Here is a 26,222-nt window from a genome sequence, read left to right on the forward strand (position 1 = left end):
GTCTGGCATCCTGTCGTCTTACTCTACCGCCTAGTTTCCTTCAAGTCTCTGCCTTTCCAGATTCCTCTTAATCCTCTGATTAAGTCGTCCTCTCCAGATCTTGCTTGTCCAAAGCTTACACAGTATCTCCTTCAGTAGACTGTGAAGCCCTTGAGAGCGAGGGCTAGTTTTGTCTTTCTTTATATGCCTAATGCTTGGCAGAAGAGCTGGCACAGAGGAACCTCTTCAGAAATGCTTGGTGCCTGACGAGGCAGCTTGATCAGGGTGACACTGCCAGTATGCGGCACAGTTGGCTAGGCTAGTCTTGAGTCTCTGAAGTTAGTTTTCAATCTATTTTGCCATTTATGCTACTATTGTGGTTCAGTGATTTGAGTCCTATCCAATTCCTCAGGACCCCATTCGATCCCACTTTCTTGACAAAGATACTGGAGGGATTTGCCACTTCCTTTTCCAGCTCATTTTACAGAAAATGAAACGGAGGCAAACAGGGTTAAGTGATTTTCCCCGGATCACACAACAGGTCAGTGTCTGAGATGGAAGTTGCCAGATTAAGTCATTCACTTGCCTACAGTCACCCGGCTCATAGGTATGAGAGGTGGGGGCAAACCTGGGTCTTCTTGACTTCTTGACTAGCTAATATAAAACGCTGTCTATGTCAAGAAGTGCTAGATATGGTCATTTGCAAACCATTTTGTTGTCCTTCCCAGTTTGTCGGGGGTTGTTTTCAGAATCCTCTTCCTATACCTCCCTGTGATATTTCCTGACCGATGGAGAAGATGACTCAAAGCAGACATTCTAGGTATTTTTCACATCTGGTCCGTGTATCAAATCACAAACTCTAGCATTGGCCAAACTTGACGTCCAAGACGCGACTCCCAAGATATCCTAAAGAGAGTCAGACAGAGCTGACTCACACGGCATCTCTTACGAGGCTGACCAAGGCAGGATGGCCAAATCCTCAGAAACATCTGGGTGTTTGCTTTCCCCCCAACAAAACATGTGGATGACTGCGTGAACATGATGCTTTTCACTTGGGTGCTCTCGCATCACACAGAACACAGACTTAGTTGGCAATCGAGAAGTCCATTATTGATTATCTTATGTGAAAGGGAATGCAATGGTTGGGAGAACCAGAGGCTTGAACTCCTAATCCTAATAATGGGTATGTGTGTGCAGACAAATTACTCAAGTTCTCTGAGCGGCGGCTTCTTCCTTTGAGAAAAGATAGGAAACAGCCTACTTTCTAGGCTTGTGTAGAGGGGAAAATGAGGAATATGAATGATGAAGGACATTTTGGACATTCCTTATAAATAGAACTCCAAGACTAGCTTTTAAAAATTTTGGATGTTAGTTGAAATAATCTAAAAAATCCCCCACAAAATAAGCCAAAAAAAAAATCCCCAAAACAAAACACCGAAGTGGTGTTACCTTTGGTGGAATGTCTTCCTCCTGCCGTAGCCAAGAGCTTCGGTCAAACTTTTCAATGCGAGGGGGGAGAGGAGGGTTTTCAGAGGTGGGATCCGAGTTCTGCCGTGGCATCTCAGCACGGTGAGACGTCACCGTCAGAGCCTCCTGGAACCCAGCTATTCCCTTTGTGGGCTGTTCATGCACTGACTGAGAGGCAGAGAGGGAGGGTCCTTGGGATTTCACCGTTACCAGATGTGGAATCTAAGCATTAAGCCAAAATGAGAGCATCAGTATTAGGAGTGGGGGAAAAAGAATCAGCTGTTGTTGAAATTAAGCTTAAGGCGGGGAAAACTTGGTGTGTGGCTTGAATTATATATGTCCCTTGTAGTTATGTTTTTTCTTTTTTTGTCTTTTTTAAAGATCTCAAGTCAAGATTTAGAAAGAAGTGTGTGTAGGTGCTCAGTGGGGGTGAATGTGTTTAATAAATATATGTTCAATCATGTAGCTGTTTTCATAGATTCATTGAATGTGAATCATTGATAGGTAAAGTGAGGCAAAGGTAAAGAGAGGTCAAATAGCTTGTCTATAACTGCTAAGAAGTCATTAAAAGGAAAAAGAAAAGAAAAGCTATATACATATAAATATATATAGGGGTTTTGATATATAGCTAATAACATATATATATATATATATTTATATTTTGATACATGGCTAATACCAATAATCCTACATATCTCCTAGCAACTGACCTGCATCCTTCTGTGTTGGGGATGTCAAGATCTGACTGGACACTGTGTTTTTAGAGGCATGGAAACTTGGAAAGTTCCTAGAACCAGCTCAGGATAGCTACTCAGGACCAAAGAAATTTGGGGTACCAGTGGGCTGAATTTGACCTCCAGCCTAGAACGCTGACACTTTAAGTTAAGTACATTTGCTGAACACTCTGAAACAGCATCAAGTCAGGAAGTAAATTTCAAAGAGTGTCACTGGACAGAGTAGAGCCTCAATCAATGTCTGGATCCAATATTCCATTTTTGGATTCATTCTAATGAATAATTCCGAAAGACACCTCAAATAACAAAACAATCTGCTCCTCCTGCCAAGAATACCCCCCAAACCCAATGTATCTTTAAATAAAGGGAGGAACCCTCTCTGCCAAATCCAGTCTTTAAAAAGAGAGCATCTCTAACAAATTTAAAAAATGTTGATCCTCTTGAGGGTGTTATGTTGGGGAAGTATTTTTTAAAAATTCCTTGATATAATGGACTTAACGACTATGAAGCTCTTCAATATACAAAGAACAAAAGGTTTATTGTTTATGAAGCTGTGAATTTCTTTTATTCAGTTTATTTTTTAATGCTTATTAAATTTAACAAGATCATAGCAAAGGAGTTCTGTTTGTCCCTGTTCCTTTAAAAAAAAGCTTTTGTTTTCTTCTCCATATGTTTAAATATTTTATCAGTATGTTCCCTTCCTCCTTCTATCAATTGTCAAAGAGTTTGCTTCTCTTAAATCAAATCTTAAAATCTATTATAGAAAGATGAAACAAGGGGGTAAGAAAAAGAAGCTCTGGCTTGATTCCCCAGTCCAACAAATCCGATTAGAAGTAGGAGGAGATTAGAGATAATTGAAAGGACTCACAAGAAAGCAATCGTATGCATTGGTATTTAAAAGCCTTGTTCCCCATTAATGGAAGAAAACCAAATGCATACCCAGAGAAATTGATTTCTTTCCTGTCTTTCTACGTCACCATTCAACTATGAGAACTCACTCCAGAGATGACCTCAAGGAAGAAGGATTATTTGTTTTTACTAGTCTTGTGATTTCATTGGCATAGGGAACTGGTGAGAAGTTTCTACTCCCAATGAAAATTAGTATTTTCTCTGTTGCTCATGGTCCCAGAGAGTTTCTTGAGGTCTAGAGATGTGGTGACTTGGCTCAGAACACATATTCTGGAGAGGATTTAAACCTGGATCTTCTTGACTCTGATACCAACTCTTTTCACGACACCATATTGCCTCTCAAAGGAGAAATTAAGGAAGTCCAAACCAAAAAATCATGACACCATTACTAAAGAATAGTACTCAACTTCCCTGAGAAAATACTTGCCAGGTCAATTTGATACTCACTGTCTGGAAACTCTTCTACAAAGTATTTTGGGTCATCTTGTACCTATCTGAGGCATTCTGGAAGAAATCTAACACACTAAGAAGAATGCTATTTTCTTCTTTTTTTTCTTGAAAGTTTTAATTTTAGAAGTTGATGGTTAAACATCCTTTAGGTCTCTCTAGAGATCAGTCCTTCTCATTTCTCATACCACAACTCATAAAGAATGAAGAACAAAGAAGATCCAGCCATCATGATTTTATCCCAATGGTGATATTCCTTTGTCAAAGCCTTATGGGAATATAGATGGTGAGAGCAAGAATGGACTTTAGAAAAGATGCAGGGCAGAGCTCTAGGAAATGAGTTCAAGAGAGGCTGAGATGGCTCTTCCAGTGTCATTCAGGTAGGGAGTAGCCAGGTCTCAACTCTACATAGAAAGACAATGGCAATGACCCATTGTATCAGTTGTCTTTAATTTCTGATGAGGTCCAAAGCAACACTAGCCCCCACAGGAATGAAATGGCTATGGAGCACCATCAGGGACTTCTCCCTTTTCTTACTGAAACTAGGCATATGAAGGTAAGAGATCCACCTCCTGACTCTTCCCCCATCTCCAAGGATCATGTTAGTGCCTATTTTTTCCCCCACAGGGAGATATTATTTATTTGTAATTTCAAAAGCAAAAAAAAGGGGGGACCCCCCCCGACCTTTCTCCTCCTTTTTATTGATGAATCCCCCTCTGTCCCAGAAAAAAAATGACATGTCCTTAGCCACAAACCCCATTGGCCTCATGGCTTTCTCAAGACATTTTGGGAGTGTGGATTATGTGTTCAGCCATGATGGTCATCTATGAATTGATATCACTATTAACTGTTAAAGGTGAGCAATAATGATAAAGCAGGGAGAAGACGAGCTTGGGAGTAATGAAGGTCTATGTTCAAGCATGATCTCTGCAAGAAGTGACTAGGTCATTCCTGGCAAGCTATTCAACCTCTCGGTGTCCCCCACTCCAAGAAATTCTTTCAGAGGATAATTGGATCTGATTTGGAGAAGGGAGTTTCCACAATGGAAGTTCTCTGTGCCAGTGAAATTACAGGTCAAGACCACAAATGGATATACAATACAAAGACACACACATATACATAAACACAAATAATTAGGTTCTAGTCATATTTTGTTGTTGTTCTGAGATCTGTCAGGGGTCAGAGGAGGGGAGATAATGTCAGAACAGGAGGAAGGCTGGATTTGTAATGAGACAGCTGTCTGGGCTTTGTTTTCTCCATCTGTAGAATGGGAGTGGGCGGGGGTGCACCCAAGGGTGATCTCCAAAGTCAGATTCAGCTTTGAATCCACAATCCTATGAGTTTCCATACCTGGGCATCCACTGGTCTAAGCATGGGCGGTGTCCGAGCAGGCTGCACCCCACTAATACTAAAAGACTCAGATCGAGGGGGCAGATTGGGGTCAGATATCCGGTTCGCAACCTTGTGTGGCATGGCAGGGGAGCTCTGCCGGTTGAGCCTAGAACGTTCTTCCACCTATGAACAATAAAAAGAGACAAAGTGAATACAAATGGGCCATCTCATGTATACTATCATCACTTGCACAGCCATGTGGGGGCCTTTGGGATCAAATGTATTTATGAGCCCCAAATCTCCATCCCCAGTTAGCATCAGGAGACAAAAAAGAGTCTTCTGTATCATGGCAGATGTCTACAGGTCAGATGCCTTCACCTCACCTGGACTTCTCTGAAATGATTCTCATGGTGCAGTCAATCTGGGTTCAAATCCCACCTTTATACCATTGGCCAAGTCACTTCAAGTCTTTGGGGCTCAATTTCCTAATCAGCAAAAGGAGGTTGTTGAACTCAAGGATTCCAAAGGTCCCTTCCAGCTCCCTTATCAAACCAGGATAGGATTTTATGTGAAGACAAGATTGATGGAGGTCTGGGGAGCCCCAGATACATATTTTTTAATCAGAAATACAGCTACTTCACAGATTTCTGATGGAAAAAAAATACCTGGGACTCCTCAGACCTCCATCATCAATCTTGTCTTTATGTAAAATCATCAGCAGGATCCCTGGCTTCCTTTGAGCCTTCACTCATGGGTCATATCCTCATCGAAGTCTTTCTTAGACTTCCTATGTGTTGATATTCTCTTTCTGCTGTTCTTTTCTTAGCTTATTTCTTATCAGTCTTTGTGATTATCTAAGAGATTATATACACCTTCAGTATCACCACCAGCTGATTCTTTCCCAACCCAAAGTGACTGGAACCACTATGGAGAACATGAGTGGGAGTAGAGGGGGTACTTCACAGAGGACATGGATGGAGTCATCCTTTGGATGGATGCCCAGTGCCTAAGCAAAGTAGGTGCTTATTGAGCGACATGGAACCACTGTGGCACCAATGACTGACCTTTGGGCCAGTGAAACTTGCCGTTGGTTTCTGCCCTTCACCTACCAACCCTAAGAAGGTCAGGTCTTCAGGAAGATGGGAATAGCTAGACAGAAGACACCCTCCAAGACAAGATTAGAGGGAGTGTCAATGGCATTCTCCTCGGAGAAAGGAAAGCCCGCGACGTTGATGCCCATTCTGGACATTCAGCCTATTTCCATGGTCTACTTCTCTGTCTGCCAAGTATACCCAGTCACGGCCGCCCAGGTTCTTAGTCTTTCAGTTTTGGTCTTCACCCCACATTGCTAAGTTCATGTTTTTGTGAGCATTAAGAACTGACTGTCTAAATAATGTTCTAAACTGACTAAATTAATTAATTAATTTAAAAAAAGAATTGACTGTCTACCACTGAATGTACTTTGAGATAACATCGATTTTCATATTCTTCTCACTATTTTTAAGGTGATACAATGTGGATATTCAGTGTATGAAGACTTATTGTTAGCTAAAGGAGACTTGAGGGGCTTTGGGGCAGGGATGGTTTTCATTTCTTTGCTCCACACAGAGGGGACACTTGTCAAATCTCAGTTGTTTGGATTTCCAGTTTCTCCTGGCAGATGTATGTTACACTTTAGAAAGTCTATTTTTTATATTATTATATATATTATTATATATTTTATATTTTTTATATTAACCAGGAGATAAACTGTTTCTCCAAAGAAATCACCACCTCATCATAGATATTTGATTTGTGTTCAAATTGTCATTATTATCTTAAAGCATGTGCAATGGTTCTGAAACCTCCTTTTTTTTGCTCATAGCACAATTATTTTTGTTGTTGTCAGGAAGTACCTATACATGAACTCTCATGTTTTGTGGCATATAAAAAAAGAAAAACCCAACAAAACTTTACCTTCCATCTTAGAATCAATACAGTATATTGGTTCCAAGGTGGAAGAGTGGTAAGGGCTAGACAATGGGAGTGAAGTGACTTGTCCAGGGTCACAAAACTGGGAAGTGTCTGAGGCCAGATTTGAACCCAGGACTGCCTGTCTCCAAGGTCTGTTCTCAATCCACTGAGCCATGCTAGCTCAGCCCCCCTTCCCCCCCGGCCACATATTTTGAAAACCTCAACACTAGATACTCTATGGAACAGGAAATGACTCCTTGAATTTTAATCCTTGAGGGTCATTTAAACCTCCCTCTTCCTAGACTCCCATGGCTGTGCAAGGTACATCTAAGTTGCTTTTACCACACCACATATCCAAACATGATTAACAGAAACGGTCTATGACCTTAAACCAGAATATTTCCTCCTTCCTTTCCTTGCAGTAGGTTACAAAGCAAAGCACTGCTGGCTATGGTATGGTTCATCCAGAAAAGGAGAGCCTCAGAATAAGAAATAAAGGCGAGAACATCTCACAAAGGCAGTCGCAAAGCAAGCAAGACCCAACCATGCACACTTTTACTTCTCTAAATACCACATGTATGTTTGTACTTTTAGAAAATCAATTTGTCCAACTAATCTGTAACGAGCAACTCTGCCAGCTAGTGCAGCTGCAGTATTTGGAGAGGGTGCCTGAGAAATCAGTGACCAGGAAGAGAGCAATCTTGGGCAGGAGAACATAGACATTTTAGGACGCCCCAAAGTTGCTACTGGGGAGACCATTGTCAGGGGAAATTGGCAAGGCAAGGGAAATTGGCGAGGCAAGTATGCAGTGCCTATGGGAGGCCACCATGTGGAGCTACAGGATTTCAGGGGAAAGGAATCTTGTCCCCAGATGGACCAGGGACAGTTTTAGTATCTACAATATTTGAACCACTGATATATATCCTAGCTACTTTCTTAAATTGAGATAAACCTATAGATTCATCATTGAAAATACATGTAAGGTGGTTCAGAGAGCACGCGAAGAGGAAGAAAAACCAGTGGTAGAAAAGCTTGCCCCAGGAGTCCATTTTATGAAAAGCAGAAAGAATGACAGAAAATCCCACTTACAAAATTGGTCATCCCAGCAAAGGAGGGGTCCTTACCTTCGACAGAACCACAACATACTAAGGTTTTGTTAGAAAGGAAGATGGGAGAGACGATGTGGCACTGATGATGACATGGATGGAAAGTCAATTTTACAACTTCTAAAATACACAGTTCTGGTTTGGAATTTTAAAAGATTCTGATAGGTGTATGAATTCTCCTTTTATCTCCCTATATGTTTCTATTTGAATCATCCTGAAATTCATATAAAAGATCCATCCTTTCTTCTGCCTGGACATTGTGCTTCAGAATGTTGAGACATTGAGTTCTAAAGATTTCTTAGTTAAAATGTTTATGGGGATGGCAGCATGTTATGGCAGAAAGAGGGATAGATTTAGTATTGAGAGGACCTGAGTTCAAATCCCATCTCTGCCACTTATTACCTCCAGAAAGGTTACATCGATTTTCTCATCTATAAAATGAAGGGGTTGAGCTACACGACCTCTAAATTCTTTCCAGTTCTAAATCTCTGAGTAGGACAGGCATTTTTCCCAGGGAATGGCCTGAAGGAATAACCAGCATCAGATCTGACTGTTGGACAGAGGTGCTAAAAAGCAGTCAGGGAACATGCACTATAGAAGAAGTACCACTGAAAACCTGAACCTGAATGAATTAAGGAAAAATAATACTGTCTCAAGCAATTTCTTTCAGCTTGGAGAAAAAGAAATCAGACCCACCAAGGAGGACCCCGGAGGTCTAACTTCTACTAATTAGATGGATGGGACAAGTAGTGCTTTTGATATTATCGCTGGGCAGCGGCCCACCTTCTTAAATCACCAAAGAGCATTCCATTCATCTCGGAGAAGAAAGACAAACATGGAAAATAGAAGGAAAAAAAGTTTTCTTCAAAATGACAAGGCACATGAATAGAAGCTGGGATGTCGTCCAGGCTTATTTCTATCTGTCTCTAAGGAGTTCCAAATCAGGTTGCCTATGATCCAAGCCTTAGCACCAATTACTTGCTGCCAGATGGAAGGGGAGAAACAGAAAAAACCAAAAAGAGACTCTTGGTTAGAAGCAAGCGGACCGAGGGGCAGCCTACAATGTGCTCTTGGTTCTACAGGATGGCATTACTGAAGGGGAGAAAGCTCCTGTAGGTGAATGGAGAAGTGAAACAGAGAGGAGGAGGACTGGATGGATGTCCAGTGGAAAGCCAGTGGCCCTTTGGATGGCACGCTTTCTAGCATGAAATCTAAACGAAGTCTTCCTGGGGAACGTCTGATCAGCTCTGAAGGGGTAAGGTCCAAAGGGAAAGGCAAGGAACCTAGTGGGACAGAACCATAATCCCAACGCCAAGGGCAAAAACTCTTCTAGGATCCAACTCAAGCTTTAAGTCAAAATATTGCCCAATTCTTTCTTCTTCTTCTAAGACACTGTTAATATACTTCTAATACACTTCTTCTAAGGCAGCTATTCAACTCCGGGCTTTGAAGGCAACACTAGGGGAAGAAATAAGAGGCTAAAAGCAGCTCTGAGCTTCTTGAGGGCTCACTTGCCACATAATGGCATGAGTCATATCCTGGCCTTTGGCAAAACCAATTCAGATGATTACAGAGGGAAGGCTTTCCCCCTCTAAAGGGCTTCAGAGACAAGAGCCTCTTTATCAGATTGGGACTGTAAACTCACTTGAGAACCACAGTTTGAACAGAAAGATTTCCTGAGGTCCAGTCCAAGCCAGTGGTCCAAAAAGTATGGCTCCCCAAGGAAACTGGGAATGTCCATCGGGAGGCTCAGAGCTAAAGCAAAAGGAATAAATGGCTTGGACCAAACATTGTTAAACAGAGGGCTAAGTAGGCCTGGGTGGTATAGTGGAAAGTTTGCTGAGGCCAGAGCCCAGGGACCCAGGTGTGAATGATGCCTTTGCTACTTGTGTGGCCATAGACAAATCAATCTCCATGAAAACCAGTTTCTTCAAGTGGAAAAGGAGGGGGTAAGATGAGCCGGGGTCCTTTCCCTGGGGTCCAAAGGCTTTGCTTTTTAAAATACTTTGATAAGTGTGTGTTCACAGAATTGATTTCTTTTGCAATCCTTGGAATTTTGTTTTATGGATTTAAAATCATCATTCAAAGAAGATGTCCGCAGGCTTCGCTAGATGGACATTATAGAAAAAAGGTTAAGACCCCCTTGTGTAGAAAAATGGTCCCTCGGGGTCTCTTCCATTTGGTCACAGAGAGGGGCCCTGTAATAGAGGTGATCTAGCCCAATGCCCCCATTTTACAAATGAGTAACACTGAGATTGAGCGGCTGCCCAAGCAAGCGCCCAAAAACTAAATGGGAGAGCTGGGGTCTGAACTCAGATCCTTGGGTTCCGAAGCCAGTGTTTTCCCCCCTTTACTCTGTTGATCTTGGGGAGTGGGGGTGAAACCTGTGGCAAACAGATGGCACTTCAGATGCCATAAAACCCCCCAAGAGAGCCTTTTAGAACTGAAGAAGAGAAAGAATCGGGGTTGGGGGGGAGGGCTGAGCTAGAAGTGAGGGGAGGGGGGAGAAAGCAAGCATTTATAAGATGTCCTCTGGGCCAGGCTCTGTGTGCAAAGTTCTCTGCACATCTCCATCTGATCCTCACCGCCGCCTGGCAGGTAGGCACATCCACACAGTACAGTGGAGGAGACTGAAGTAGGCAGAGATGAAAAGAGTTCAGCAGCCAGCGTTCTACCTCCTGCGCCACCTTAGAGACTGAGCGAAGAGATACCAAAGGGAAGGGTTGTGCTGATGGCCGTCCTGGCCCCTTCTGCCTCAGGGGAGCTGCTCTGATGAGAGAAAGGCTAAGGAGGTGGGTGGGAAGGAAGACAACAATGCGGGCAGGGAAGGGAGCGATGAGGGCTTCACATGAAACTCCAAAGGGCTGGTGGGGAAAAAAGAGACATCTTGGAGCAGATCTGGGGAGTGCCTGCCAAACCAAATAGATGTGCCAGATGACGGGCACAAATCACAAGGAAAGAACATGACGGAGTGTAAAAAAATACATAAAATATAATCTCACTCAACACTTGGGCATGCCAAGCATTCTGCTGCTCCCCAGAGAAAAAGCGTATGCTGCCAGGATGGGGGACATAAAGTGGGCTTGGAAGGAGCAGGACAGAGCCAGTGCCTTGAGGGGACAACTGAGAAGACAGAATAATCACCCCTGAGGCTGGGGCTCCTCATCGATGGGCAATACCAACATCTGAAATCAACAGATAGGAAAGCGCTAGGACAGACTGAGCATTAGCTCTTGAATTAGAGGACTTGAGTTCAAATTCTGCCTGGGAAGTTTCCTACTCATGTTCCTTAATCTCGTCGGACCTTGGCTCCTTCGTCTGTAAAAGGAGGGAGTTGGGCTAGAGGGTCTCCAATGTCCCTTCCAGCTGGAGACTTATGATTCTATGATTTCTTTCATGGTCCAAAAATGGTGGTTCCTCTAGCTGGTTGGCATGATCAGAGAAAATGGAGTTGGAAAAAGGTTCAGACTATGATTTTTCCTTAACTACTTTTTCTGTACAAATGTTCTTCTCTTTATCCATCCTCAAACTGGACCTTAGAAGTCAATGTGGCTCCGGGGTCAGCAATTTCATTAAGTAACCTGAATCAAGAAAATGGCGTAGAGGGAAGCCCCAACAGACATTTCTAAGTTCCTTAGAAATCAATGGCCATTGAAGAATCCCGGTCCTAGGCAAGTGATCACAGAAATGGCGTCTCCCTTCCATCTGCCATTAAAGTGCCTGGCACCCGGCAGGTGTTTAAAAAAGCATGTTGCTTTACTGATCAACTTGGGATTTCTCCTTGTTTCATAGTTGTCGACCACATCGGTTCCTGGAATCCCTGGTTCTTCCCCTCTCTTCATTCTAGTCGAGGGCAGGCCTGAGAGTGAATGAAGGAGAGAGAGCCCTGAGGGGCAGCCTAGCAAGGTGGGAGCTGGACTTAGAGGCCCTGAGTTGAGATCTCCCTTCTGAGGCTTCTGACCTGTGTGGTCTAGGACAAATCACTGGACCTCCAGAGCCCCAGCCTGCTGATCTGTGAAATGATGGGTTAGATGATACGGTCTTTAAGGGTCCTCCTGCCTCTAGACTTCCAAGGTGAACTGAGCTCATCATCTGACCTTACAGATGACAAATAACTTGTCCAAGATGAAACAGGTAGAAAGAAGGAGACAATTACAGCAACACAATGACAAATTAGGAAAATCTGAAGTAAAAGGAAGAATTCAGGGAAATGAGCATCTTGTTCATACAGGCTGAAGTGGGGGATGCGAGACTTCAAAGCCAGCACTTTCCCCACTGTATCACCCTGTGTGCTAATCATTTTTCCTTTACATAAGAGATTCAAGGGCATACCCATCATGGTGCATGGCTGATGAGGAAAGAGATGAGTTAGCCAGAGAAAGCATGGCTAGAAGGTTATAGCACAAAACTAGAAAGGAAATGTGGTTGTGGAGACTAGAAAAAGGTGGAAGAAAAACGGGATTGACTATGTAAACATGTAGCCATATTGGACATCCACTATGGGATGCTCTTGCCATTACTGTTGACTTCCATGCAGGAACATAGATGCATAGATTTAAAACTAGAAGAGGCCATCTAGTCTAATTCCTTCATTTGACAGATGGGGAAACTGAGACCTATAGAGGCAAAGATCACACAAAAAATAGTATCCAATGTTCCTTCTGCTACACTATGCTGTACCAGTCTTCCCTTCAATGGCTTCACAGAAGAGTCACAATTTGCAGTCTGGCAGAAGTTTTGTTTGGGAAAGGCGACTTTCCATTTTCATTTCTACATGCATGGAATAATCCAAATCATCTCATCAATTGGCCCTACCAGCTGTAGGGGCAGCAACCTGACCACACAATTAGCCAGAAAATCTGTTCACAGTAGAAGCCGTAAAACCTATATTCTATAGGAACTCTTCTGAACCACTCATCTCCGGTTTAAGACCGCAGAATTTGAAGTCTACGTATGCAGTTTGTTGGAAAATTTAGTTTTTCAAACAGGCCCCAAATGAGACTTTTTTCCCCCTTTTCTCAGCTTGGAAAAGGAATAGATCTTACAAACACATGCTGAATTAAGAAATGATCAATTCACTGTGAGGCCCATTTTTCTATTTCATCGTCACGTTTCAATATGACTTAAGACAAGTGCAGGCCCATTTGAAGACTTTGGAAAATCTCTCTGAACAGAACAGTGGTTAGTGACAGCCTAAAGCCAGGTGAAACATATGCCCAAAGGAGTGACTGGAATCAGATGTCCAGAGACAAAAAGGCCCCACATGTCCAAGAGTGCAAGAAGCCAATCAGAAACAGCTCAAGTTTCTAATGATTGATGGCACCCACCAATGGCAGCATGAAGTCATGGTGTCTGGCAAACCTCACGTCGGGGGTGCTGAATGACATGATCCTCTTGCCATTCATGGGCCCAACAGTGATGGCTTTCTTACTGCAGGGTGCTTGCAAAGGAAATGGGGATGAGCGGCAAGGAGGGCTAGAGAATGGCCTCAGTGGAATCCATGAGGATTTCCCATCAGCCTCATGATTGCGCCCAAAATGCACAGGAAGTGGAGTCAGCTCTGCATGTCGTGCATGGACCAGGAGGTTCTGTGAGGAGGGCAAATGGAAACCTGAAAGCAAAGGGGTCAGTGTGGACATATTCAGGCGGGACTTTTCTTGGTAGAGACCAAAGGGAGGAAGAAACTGTTCTAGGCTCTTCTCTATCTTCCTTTGAGTTTGTGCATGGAGAAGCCTTGATGGAGAAAGGAGAAATTCTGGGATGCTTCTCAAGGGAACATGGTGATTGTCAAGAGGAGCTTTCCTCTTCACTCTTCTGAGGTCACTCTTGGGGCTAGAAATGCTTAGAGTAAAGTGCTCAAGCCCCAAGGAGATGTCCCCTAGGGATTTTGCACTCCTAAGAGGAGAAAAGGCCCTGGTAAATATGTAGGAGTTCATGGATTTTCTTCCCCAGATCCCAGTGGGTTCTCCAAAGTCCTTCCTTATCTTCCTATGGGCCAAATCAGAGTCCATTATTTTGGAAAGACTTGGAGAGGGAGCACAGAGCAGTTCAGTGCCTAAGTCCCTAACCGGGCTATGTTCTGGTGAATGGGGTGTTTGGGGCCAGACTATCACCATGGTCCTCACGGCTCCTTGGGTCTTTGGCTCTTGCTCCTGAAGGCCAAGCTTAACCCGGCCAGTGGTTATGGCTTTCTTCTGCCCTAGATGCTCTAACAGGTGTCTTGATTGGGGATTCTTCATGACCACAGAACCCACCGGCACCAGAGGAGTGGAAGACAACCTGTTACCTTTCTGAGCACCTGCCTTAGGTCTAGACTGGGATTCAGGCTTCACCAAGGGTATCAACTTGGCGGAGGGAGAAGAAGGCTCTGGAGTGGGTGAACGTGGCATGTCTCTGCTGGTCACGAGGAATGCCAGCTGCTGGCTGACAGCACAGTGGGTCCACTTAGCTGGAAGAATGGGCGAACTATTAAGGGGCCATTGCTGTACCTGGGAGTAGATCACAAAATTGAACTCTTAAAACACACACACTCAAAAGAAGGAAGGAAGCATTAGTAGTGGAGAGAAGGGATTCACTTGGACACAGGAGGACGCAGACCACATCAGCGGATAACAGGGGAAGGGGCTCCTTTCATGCCATTTTCTGCTAAAACACGTCAACAAGAAAATAACCAGTAGGGAGGATAAAGGAGGGCGCCTAACGGATGTTCCTTATTCCTTCAGCCTGAAACATAATGTGCAGAGCTCACCCCCGAGGATTACGTTTAGTAATTCCACACTCTACCAGTCTGGGGACAGAGGTTCGCCTATGAGGAATATACAACAGTGAATCAATCCCTTGCTGACTTTAGACCAATTACCGGTAACACAGCCCATGCAGTAGGGGTCGATGCCTGCAGCTAGAATTCTAGGGGGCAAAACTTGCTGGCCCTTGAGCGTAGCCTGGCAAACTGCCCAACCTCTAATCAAAATGGTAGAGTGAAATTCCACCGTAAAAAAAAAATAGTCTCGATGGGTTGCTACCAAAAGATAATGATGAACACAACAAGGCGCTGAGTTAACTTTCCTGTCTCTGGTGGGATTCTTTGAAGAGCCCAGCTTGCCATTTGCAAGGAATTGACTGCTGACTTGGTTACAGCCAAATCTATTCCCCACCTGTGCCAGACAGACTGAGCTCACCCAGTTTTCAAAGCCTCCATCTCTGTTCACTTGTCTTTCTTACCTCCTTGGCCCAGGCTGGCTTCTCACTAGGGTTCATCCCTTCCTTGTAATGGTAGAGTGGCTTCTTTTCCCCTGGCCTCTGGTCTTGGCGCTGTTGCTGCTGCTGCTGTTGAAGAGAGACCAAGTAGTCCCTTTCCTGCTGGAGCTGCCTTTGCAGCCGCTCAGCCTGTCTCTGTTCTTCCAGCTGTTTGCGTTTATACTCCTGCCCAGAAGAAGCGGGGAGAGAAACAATAGAAGACAGAGCGTCAGGAGAGTCAGTGGGCATTGGAGGCAACCACCGTGGTTCATGTAAATTGACAAAGGAAGGAGAGAGGCCATGGACAAAGACAACACTGATGAGCATCCAAACAGAGGGTTAGCAGGGAGATGGCATGTCAGGAGAACGACTTAAAAAACAAACAAACAGGCTTGGTCCTGTCCCGGTGGCCCCCTGACTCCCATTTAAAAAGAGGCTCCTTCCTGGGTTGGAACCAGTGTAACTCGGATTTGGAGGCAGAAGGGAGTTTAGAGATCATCTAGTCCAATCTACATATTTTACAGATGAGGAAACTGAGACCTGGAGAAGCTGTTCAGTCACCTAGCCAGTATTCCAGATTTAGGACTAGAAAGGACCTTAGAGGTCACCTAGCTCCACCCTGTCATCCTGAGGAACCTGGAGCTCAGAGAAATTGAGTCACTTGCCTAAGATCACATAGGGAGAGTCAAGTAGGAAATGATGGTAGAGATCATCCAGTCCCACTCTCTGGCTTTATATGAGGAAATGGAATGTCAGAGAAATTTGGAAACCTGAACAAGGTCACCCAGCTAGTATTGTACATTTGGAGTTGGGAAGGACCTCAGAACTCATCTTCTCGATTTACAGATGAAGAAACTGAGTCCTGGAGAAGTTATGTATGAAGTAAGGAGCAAAGCTAACTCCAAGTCCAACATACTTTCTAAGCTCACAGAGTAGCAATGCAGTGTCTTGGTTGTGTCTTTGCTGGGTAACTGGAATGACTCATTACCTCCATCTTTTCAATTTTGTCATTTAATCTAATCAAAGAGCTATGACTAAATATAAATCTCAAAAAAAAAAAGTTGAGAGGCTTTGTGTTATGGTGCATATAGAAAGCTGGTCAAAGGAGTCAGAGAAAGAAATGGGGACAAGTCCCATCTCTGATACATATTAAGTGTCTGTCTAGAGACAAGGTTAATAAGAGTTCTCTAATTATTAAAAAAACACCTTATCTTCCATCTTAGAATCAAAATTATGTATTGGTTCCAAGGTAGAAGAGTAGTAAGGGTTAGACAATTGGGATTAAGTGACTTGCCCAGGGTCTTACAGTTAGGTAATGTCTGCGGCCAGATTTGAACCCAGGACCTACCATCTCTAGGCTTGGTTCTCTACCCACTGAACCATCTGGTTTTCCCCATTGATAAGACTTATAAAAGATGGTCTACCATATTTGAAGTTCTCATTATGGAATTTTTTTCTCAATATGATTGCAAACATCCTATGGATGGTGGGGATCTCAGAAGTCATCTAATTCTGGCTTGTTATTTTATGGATGAGGAAACTGAGACCCCCAAGAGTAAAGTTAAAGTCATTGGCCCAACATTACAAGGATAAGTTTGCTTCTAGATGCTTATCAAGAAAACAAAATGAAAGCATCTGCATATATGTGTATGTGTGTACTTTTTCAGAAGCGCAATACAGGCTAACAACATTAACAGGTACATTTATGGGCTCCAAAGGTAAAAGCAGAACACTGCTGAACAGAATTCTGTTTTTAAAAAGGAAATAAACAAAACAAAATCCAAGACCATTCAGGGCATATTGTTGTCACAGGAAAATGTTTTTAGAAGGATTTCAAATGGGAGCAGCGCAAGCCAGAAACACACAATGTTCCCAGCATCAAGGCAAAACAAATAGTCTCCAAATGAAACATGGCCTTTGGAGTTTGGAAATCTGAGTGGGTTTGCATGGAAGTGGTATGTTTGACTTTGTTCCAGTGTGCTCGCAAATGGCTTTGAGAGTCCCAGACCAATGAATGCCACAGCCTTAAACACTCTGGACTTAGAATGCGGCTGGTTTTTCCCAAAATTTTAACAAAAAATAGGATTCAATAAAGAACACAAAAATGGCAGGCAATCTGGATTTTCATGAATTGTTAAAAAAATAAGTTGGCTAACAGAGCAAGTGATAAAATAATAGATAGCATTTTGGGGATCAATACCAAGAAGACCGATGCTCAAGTCTCTTCTGGGGCATGAAATGTATGACCCTGGGCAAGTCACTTAATTTCTATGTCTAAGGGGTCAGGCTTCCATTTTTTTCTGGCATTACATATCTTCACTGGGGAAGAGAATTCCCATAATATGGAAGTCCCTGTGCACCTTTATCAGGTATATTTCTCAGAAAGACCGCCATTCTTAATGTATCTAAGGGCACATGGATGATACTAAAAGCACGCTTATGGATAATTCCAACAAAGGCTCACCTTCTGGTCATCTCATGAAATTGATTAGGTGTAGATAGAGACAAAGGCTCAAATACATTATATAAAATTAGGAATTTGTGAAGTGACTCACCTAAGGTCACACATACAGTAAGGGCTAGAACCAGGATTTGAACCGACGTCCTCCAGTGACACTTTCTATTTCTATAAAATTAGTGAAAGAGCAGAGCTCGGGGGACCTCCTGTCCTGTGTCTTGCATTTAGGTTTCCTTCTTGAAGGCATGCATACGTGAAGGAGGACATGAGCATACCCATGCAAACACATGCACATACACGCATGAAGGAAGGACAGAGAGCGGGTGAACTGGTACTTGGGGTTCCCATTACCAGAAGTAAGGCTTGCTCCTGCAGTAACTGCTGCTGCAAGATTTCTAACTGCCTCTGTTCTTCCTCTAGCTGTCGCCTGATGTATTCCTGGTGAGGCGGGCAGCAGGGAATTCAGAGGAACAGAGACCCAGAGAGGGGGAGAGAGAGAGAGAGAAAAGAGAGAAAGAGAGGAGAGAGAAGAACAGTAATTTCCAAAAGCAACAGGAGGTAGTAAGGGAAGTCCAGAAGGCAGGAGGTGGGGGGACAAAAGGAAACAACCCAAAGACCTCTTCAGATGGCAAGAAGAACCCATTTCCCAAGCAAAGACTTTTGGGTCAAACGCTCAACACTTTGGCTCAGAAATGGCCAAGTGAGCTGACACCAATGGCCTGTGTTCAATAAGCCCAGTTCCAACCGGGAACCTGTCCTCCTAAGAGCCAAGCTGGTAGGACCTTCCCAACTCAAACCAGGCTATCAAGTTTCTGAATGGCATTAGAGCTGATGGCAATGAAGACGCTATGGAGGGCCATCTTCTTCCCCGCCTTCTCCCTTTCTCTCCTTTTCCTTCCACTGCTGAGACAGGCTTTAAATGGGCTTGGGGAGAGAAGGCCAAATGATGAGTTAAGTGTCATGAGGAGGAACGCTGGAAGAAGCAGAATGGCTTCACTGAAGTCGGGAAAGGGAGAGCTCATCTGGTTTCCCAACTAGCGAGAGTCTCGCTCACAAAGCATTTACAAAGGGACCAGTGAGGACCAGAAGATCGGGCTGTCCCAGGATCTCACCCAGGTACACTGAGGGGGAGGCAGAGTGGGCTGTGCTTCTGGTCACAAAGGGGAACCCACCCCCCAACCTTTTTTATTTCCAATGCAGCATCCCCAAGGAAACCACAACAGCATGGCCCAAAGACGCCATGGTAGGGAGCTCAGGATACTGGCTTACCTGCTCGTGTTCTGCTCGTCTCCTTTCCTCCTCTCGGCGAATCTGTTCCTCGTAGTGTCTCCGCTGCTCTCTCTCCTGCTGTTTCCTCAGTTCCTTCTCTCTCCTTTGCTGCTATGGGGGGGGGATAAATAGACATCCAATGAAGTGGAGACTCCCAGGGGAGCGGGGACACACAGACCACAGGTCAGGGGGATTCTCTTCCTGACAAAAGAATCCATCTCTTTTATATTTGTTTCGAAGCTCAGCCCAGGTATTGGCTCTTCTGATCTTGGCTCACTTCATTGGGGGCTCATTTCCACATGTTTTGTATCTCTCTCCTTTTATGTGTAAGTAAATATATTCCCCCCATATGGCAGAAGCCTCTCAAGGGCAAAAATGGTTTCCCTTCTGCCTCTGTATCCTTGGGGCTAGTTGAGTGCCTGGCACCTAGTAGGACCTTAATAAATGATTCCTGACTCGACCCAATGTGCCCCGTGGAGTCCCAGAGCATAGGCTGGTGCTTTGGGGCCCTCGAGGAAAGAAGGCAGAGCAGTCACTCAATCAAGTAGGCACCCTGTTAGACAACAAAATGGAGAAACAAAGCAATCAATCTCAATGGGCAAGGATGGGAAATCTAATGGGACATCCGATGAGTCCATAATCTCAATATTTACAGAGCAAATACAAATGGTGGGTACTTAGTGAAGATGTGAAGAATCAGATTTTATAGAATCCTAAGATACCAGAATTTGAATTGGAAAGATAGTTGGAGACCATCAAGGCTAAACTCTTCATTTTACAGATGAGGAAACTGAGACCCAGAGAGGTATCATACATGTGTTTGAGCCCATGTAGGCGAGAGTTTCGGAATCAATCTCATGAGTTCACCAGAAGGGAAGTCTCTGATGGGAAACTACCAACTGCTCATGGACGTGTTCCTCAATATCTTCCCTGTATAATTAGAAACCCTTGGATTTCACCATCTCCCAGAATTCTTTTCTTGTCCCAAGAATCCTTTTCCCTTCATTCACATTTACTTTTACTACATAGGTGTATATAGTTGGATGATTTTCCATGCTCTCCCTCTCTTTTTTTCCATACACAAGGCTAGGTGAGCTCTTTGTTTCTCTAGCCTTTAGTTTCCTTTTTTGCTTCAAGTTAATCTTAATAAATCTCATTAAATATAATACTTGGAGTATTGGATATTAATTTTAAAATCTATATACCCTTAGATATAGTAAGAATGTACCATGACTAGCCCAAGGTTATATAAGTTGGGGGCAAACTTCTAAGAAGAATAAAAATATATAAGGATTAAATGTAATGCTACATAATGTGACAAGGAAATCACTTTAAAAGACTGATATATATTAATTTAAGGTCGCCAAGGAATTCAGCTATGTAATTCCTAAATGAAAACTCAAGTCAGCAGTCAACCTTTTATGGAGTTTTTAATTACAAACAGGAGGAAGAAAGGTAAGAGAGAGGGGGGGGGGAAGAGAAGGGAATAGGGCTTAAATACCCCCTCTGTTTAGGCTGGGCCAAAAGGTCCAAGCCCTTAGATAGCTGAGGCAAAGAAAAGAGATCAGTCCCTATCACTCAAGTGACCAAAATGGAGAAACAGTCTCAGGGGCCTCCACCTCCAGCCTCCTTCAGAGCAAGCTTCTTAGAGCACAACCTCTCAGAGCAAAACCTCTCCAACCCCCCTCAGTCCTCAGACCCCGCTATCTTTAAGGAAACCATCTAAGTTCCCTCCCCTCAGTTCTCACATCTACCAATCACTGTCCATGTCTTCCCTGTGCCAATGGTGGCTCTAGCTTAACCCAGGACCACCCAGAGGTCTGTGGCTTTGCACATGTCTGTTGAAGGTCATATTCTCAAATAATTAAATTTTGATCTATGCTGCAGCCCTTCCTAAATCCTGTTAGGACTGAGTAGGGTGGAGATTGTAAGTTCCAAGACCTGGTTCTGTCATTCCAAGTATCTCTATTGTATCAATTCTAAAATCAATCATGACTCAAAGAACTTCCTGTTCTATGCTTAAGCATAGGTCAAAGCCCTTTCCATTGTTTAGCAAAAGGTTTCTGTCCTAAAGTAGTCTTTAAAGAAGGACCCTCCCAACCTAATGTTGGAAATGGGGAAATTTCCAACATTCATAAGTCTAAGAAATTTTAAGGTTTATAATACATATATAATGTAAATATGTACCTTTATAAACATAATAAAAATATATTATATATAATATATAAATATATAACAAAACATATATCATATACACAATGTAGAAATATATAATGTATGATATAATATATAATGAAACATATATAATAGATAAATATATAAAATATAACATAATATATAATAAAACATGTCACAATATAAATATGTAATGTATAACATAATAAAAACACATATATGATGTATATCATATGAGAATATATGATGTATAATAATACATAAACATATATTACATAAGATGATATATGTTAATATATGATGTATAATATAATATATAATAAAACATATATTATGTAATATAAAAACAAATAATATATGGTATGATATATGATAAAACATATATTATATATAATAGAACATATATGAGATGATATATACTATATACTATATAAAGTATAATATGATATACAAAACATATATACAATGTATAATATAATATATAATAAACATATTATATAATATATAAATATAACTATAAAATATAAACATAATAAAAAATAAATGATATGTTTATAAAGATAAATATATACCTACATAAATCTACAAATTAAGTTGTTAAATATAAGGTAGTTGTGAGAAGGAAGGGTATTAGCGGCTGGGATGAGGGCATTAATTAGGGAAGGCTTCATGAAGAAAGTGGCACTAAGCAGAGTCTTGAAGCGAGGGAGAAATTCCAAGGGGGAGATCTGACCTGAATGCTTGTCCTAGGAATAGCCACTAGAAAGGGACAGAGTTGGGAGATTGGATGTCACCTGTGAGGAACAAGAGAAGGTCGGTTTGGCTGGGTCACATCAGGATAAGAGGAAGAAATGTCCAATGAGTTGGGGGCTTTAAAAGCTAAAGAGAGGGACGGCTAGGTGACTCAGTGGAGAGAGTTGAATCTGGTCTCAGCCCCGTCCTAGCTGTGTGACCCTGGGCAAGTCATTTAACCCCAGTTGTCTAGCCCTTGCTGTTCTTCTGCCTTGGAACAAATAGATTCTAAGACAGAAGGTAAGAATTTGGGGTTGGGGCCGAAGTTAAAGTTTTTATTTGGTGATAGAGGCCAAAGGGAGGCTTCTGAATGGATTAGGGACAGGAGCGCCATGTTGGGATTTGCACTTAAGGACACTGATTGTGGCAGTGCTCAGAGTGGGGAGGCACTGGCGGAGGGGAGGGAGAAAGAGGCACGCAGGGTCGGAGAGATGAGCGCTGGGAAGCTCACTGAACCTGGGCCCAGCACGGTCACTGTACAGAGAAGGGACTGAATAGAGATGTTTCTTGACTCGGTTCTGTCAGTCTGGGTCCGAGGAAGCAGGGATGGGAATTGCTTTCAGCGTCTGGTCGCTGTGCTGGGAGCGCAGAGCGTGCCAACAGGTGAGACGGACATTCGGCTTCTCGTTCTTCCCGAGGCTTCAGTTCACAGGGCTGGCAATGCCTGCTTGGCAGCCCCACACCCAGGTCAGACACCGGCTCTGCGCGCTGGGGCTAAAGGGGCAAAGCCGACGGAGCCCGGGACACGCGATCACGCGGGCTCCCAAGCTGTGTGTGGGAACAGCACCCAAAAACGAAAGCAAAAGGCAAAAGCTGAATGGACATGTGGACGCGCCCCTCGGGGTGACCCCTTACTGCTACTGCGGGGGAAAGCTGGTCACCTCTGAAGAAGGGTTTTATCCCGTTCACTTGTCAGTCAACAAAAAGAGAGGCGTAACTGAAAATATATTCTGGGCCCCAAAAACCTCTTGGCTGTTTCTGGAGAGGCAAAGCCAGTGGTGTTATGGAACGGAAGAGGGTCAGCATCAGAAGCCAAACTGATCTTTCTAGGGCACAGTGCTGCCCACTTTCCCTTCCTGCTAAAACAAACAAACAAACAAACAAAACAAAACAAACAAACAAAAACAATCTTTCTGTGGCTCCTAACTACCTGGGGGGGGGGGGGGGAAACAAAACAAAACAAACACACAAACAAACAAAAAACAATTATAATTCCTTAGCCTGGCAGCAGCGGCTCCCCACCCTATCGCTCCAAATTCTCTCTCTATTATTTCCCATTACTCCTCCCTTGAAGGAGTCTATACCCTCAGGAACAGGACTAACCATTACTCTGCTACCCTTCCTTCAGCTATCTCTTAAGAATATACTCCCTCTCCTCATCTTTTCACCTTTAGACTCCCTTCAAGGTTCAGATCTGGAGTCATCTCCTCCAGGAAGCCTTCCCTGAAGCCTGCCTGGTGCTCCAAGTTTTGTTTCTTCCTCTCCTCATGCTCATAGTGGTGTCTCCTTTTACCTCTAATTTGTATATTCTTATCTTTTTAAAAAATTTTTATTTAATTAATTAATTTTAGAATATTCTTCCATGGTTACATGATTCATGGTCTTTCCCTCCCTCTCCTCCCCCAATCCCCCTCCCGTAGCTGATGTGCAATTCCTCCGGGTTTTACATGTGCCAATGATCAAGACCCATTTGCACTAGGGTGACCATTTGCTTATCTGTCTAGTGTCTCGTCCTTCTTCTCCTGCCTTGCCATGGCAGCACTTAAGCCCTTGATGGTAGGAGGGAGGCCATTTTCCCTTTCCATCCCCAGAGCCTTGCACATGAGGCTAGGTGGCATCCTGGATATAGGAATACTGGATATATAGGATGGAGGATACTACTTTAAGAAAGAGCAGAGTTCAAATTTTACCTCAGATACTTAATGTGTGACCCTTCTAGGCAAGTCACTTCTCTCCATCTCAGTTTCCTTTTCTGTAAAATGGGAATGAGAAAAATTGTACCTACTTTATGGGGTGCTAGTAAGGCTCAAAAGAGAAAATATAAATATATATATATATATATGTATATATATTACATATATATGAACTTTGCAAACATTAAGGTGCTATAATGATGCAAGGTGTAAATGTCATGATTATAGAGTATATGCTTAACAGCCTTAAAAAATATGGAACTGTGAACTGGTCTGTGTGTTTGCCCACAATGAACATCTGAGATTGTTTACTCTTGTCTAAGGCATCTGAAGAGGTAGTTGGTTCTGGGCTACAGAATTGGACAGAAATCAATAGTTGGATGATCACGGAGTCTTCGGCCCCCTTCTTTCTTCAGCACACCATGGGGATCCCAACCATGTTGACCAGAAAGAACTCCTGAGAACGGGGGCACGCTAGGTGATTTGTGACTTTGGACAGAGAAACAAGGAAGCGAGTCATCCTTCCTAACGAGCTCACTTGGGGTCAGATAGATGCCTCTGAAACATGGAGGCATCTTTCAGGACTCCAGTTCCTGTAGGGAGGCAGAGAAATAAATCACCTCCCCAGCCTGGTGAAGGCTTCCTGCCAAGTTAACAAGCTCTCAGTCTTGCCTTGAACACCTTTCCAAAGCAACATTGATCTTTGTCCCTCTGGAAGGGCGCTGTCTGAAAGGGCAGACCTGAATTAGTCACGGAAAGACAAGTCTTCTTCCTTTGTGTTGTGCCCATGCGTGTTGGGTAGGATTTAAGTAGCCCAAATCCCAATGGCAGAGACCAAGAGCAAGGACCTTTGGGAAAAAGTGGGTGAGGAGGCCCTCCTTTTTTGTTTTGTTTCAAGCCCTTTTTCTTTGTGCTTCATAGTGATTGTGGAATGTAAGAAAAGGAGAAAGTACAAGCTAGAGACAGAAGGAAAGAGGCTGGAAAAGCCAGAGAAGATGTGAAAAAGAAGCCAGCCAGAAGGAACTGAAAACATTGAGTGAAGGGGCAGAGATGTGAAAAAGGAAAAATATACCAATTGGCGATTTCCAATTCTGTCCCTCTCGGAGTGATTCCAGGAGATAGAGGGAAGCTTGATGGTCTTGTCCCACTCTTCTTCCTTGCTTGTACAAAAGGCAACTTGCTTTTGTTTTAGCATGGAGGATACTTCAGACTTTAAATAGAGAAAGGAAGTACTTTAATGAGGGGGGCAGCTTGGTGGTGTTGTAGATGGAGTGCTGGTTCTTGAGTCAGGAAGACTCAACTTCACAAGTTCAAATCTGGCCTCAGGCACTCACAAGCTGTGCACCTGAGAAAGTCAGTGGTCCCTGTTTGCCTTCCTTTCCTCATCTGTAAAATGAGCTGAAGAGGAAGCAACCTCCCCAGAGGGACAAGTTGCTTTGGAAAGGCATTAGCAGCAAACTAGCCCAGTATCTATGCCAAAGAAAACCCTAAATGGGGTCACAAAGAGTCTAACAACACCTTTTGTTGGAGGACCTTTGTATGACACACAGGCCATGCCAGAACCATAATTAGGGCAAGGAATCTGAATCTTTCTGGCATTGTGGGTCCCTTGGGCACTCTGTTGAAGTCAATGTATCCCTTCTCGGAATAACATTTTGAAATAATTGAGGGAAATCCTAAATTTCAGTTAGAGAAAAAAAAAAGATGTAATTTTCCCCTTATCCATGTTCATAGACTCCAGGTTAAGAATCCTTATTTTAAAGGATAGCACACATCTATTAGGCCAGAAATGGCTGAATTGTGCCCAAAGGCCATTCAAAACACAACAAGGTTTTGTACTGGGAAGTTCAGGTTCCGGGATTTGGAATAATGATAAAGGAGTGATGATAATAGTAGAAGTAAAAATCACCAAAATAAAAGTAATGATAATAAGACCCTCCATATGTATTCAGCCTATTCCCTTTGGATGCAACCAAATGTCAGCCCCAAAGTACTGCCCAAATGGCTGCAAAGGACTTTGGTTTCAGAAGTAAAGGAGTTAGGGGGCAGCTAAATGACTGGGTAGATTCAAAAGTCAGGCAGTCCTGGGTGCAATTTAGGCTTCAGATGCCCTTCATAGCTATATGATGATGGGCAAGTCACTTAGCCCCAATTGCCTAGCCCTTACTACTCTTCTGTTTTGGAACCAATATAGAGGGTTGATTCTAAGAATGAAAGTAAGGTTTAAAAAGAAAGAGAGAAAGAGAGAGAGAGAGGAAGGAAGAGAGAAAGGAAGAAAGAAAGGAAGAGAAAAAGAAAAAGGAAAAAGGAAGGAAGGAAAGAAGGAAGGAAGGAAGGAAGGAAGGAAGGAAGGAAGGAAGGAAGGAAGGAAGGAAGGAAGGAAGGAAGGAAGGAAGGGGATTTCTGATCATTGGACCAGATTAAGTCAGTGCTATTAGAAATTACTGAAAGG

The 26,222-nt window shown here is 43.2% G+C and overlaps 1 protein-coding gene across 15 annotated transcripts in view; it reads right to left on the bottom strand.

Annotated features, from left to right (window-relative positions):
- TNIK (TRAF2 and NCK interacting kinase) overlaps window positions 1-26,222 on the bottom strand; it is a 443,964-nt gene that overhangs the window by 69,650 nt on the left and 348,092 nt on the right. For 5 of the 15 annotated variants that reach the window (XM_007502226.3, XM_007502223.3, XM_007502225.3 and 2 more), the window contains 5 exons: window positions 18,891-19,001; window positions 17,973-18,059; window positions 15,149-15,349; window positions 4,887-5,051; window positions 1,429-1,668 (listed from right to left, as the gene is read on the bottom strand). In XM_007502226.3, coding sequence (XP_007502288.1) covers window positions 1,429-1,668; window positions 4,887-5,051; window positions 15,149-15,349; window positions 17,973-18,059; window positions 18,891-19,001 — 804 coding nt within the window. The remainder of the gene's footprint in view (window positions 1-1,428; window positions 1,669-4,886; window positions 5,052-15,148; window positions 15,350-17,972; window positions 18,060-18,890; window positions 19,002-26,222) is intronic. The other 10 variants (XM_007502229.3, XM_007502228.3, XM_007502224.3 and 7 more) reach the window with 5 other exon arrangements.

Source organism: Monodelphis domestica, chromosome 8 (genome assembly GCF_027887165.1).
Source record: "Monodelphis domestica isolate mMonDom1 chromosome 8, mMonDom1.pri, whole genome shotgun sequence".
NCBI lineage: Eukaryota > Metazoa > Chordata > Mammalia > Didelphimorphia > Didelphidae > Monodelphis > Monodelphis domestica.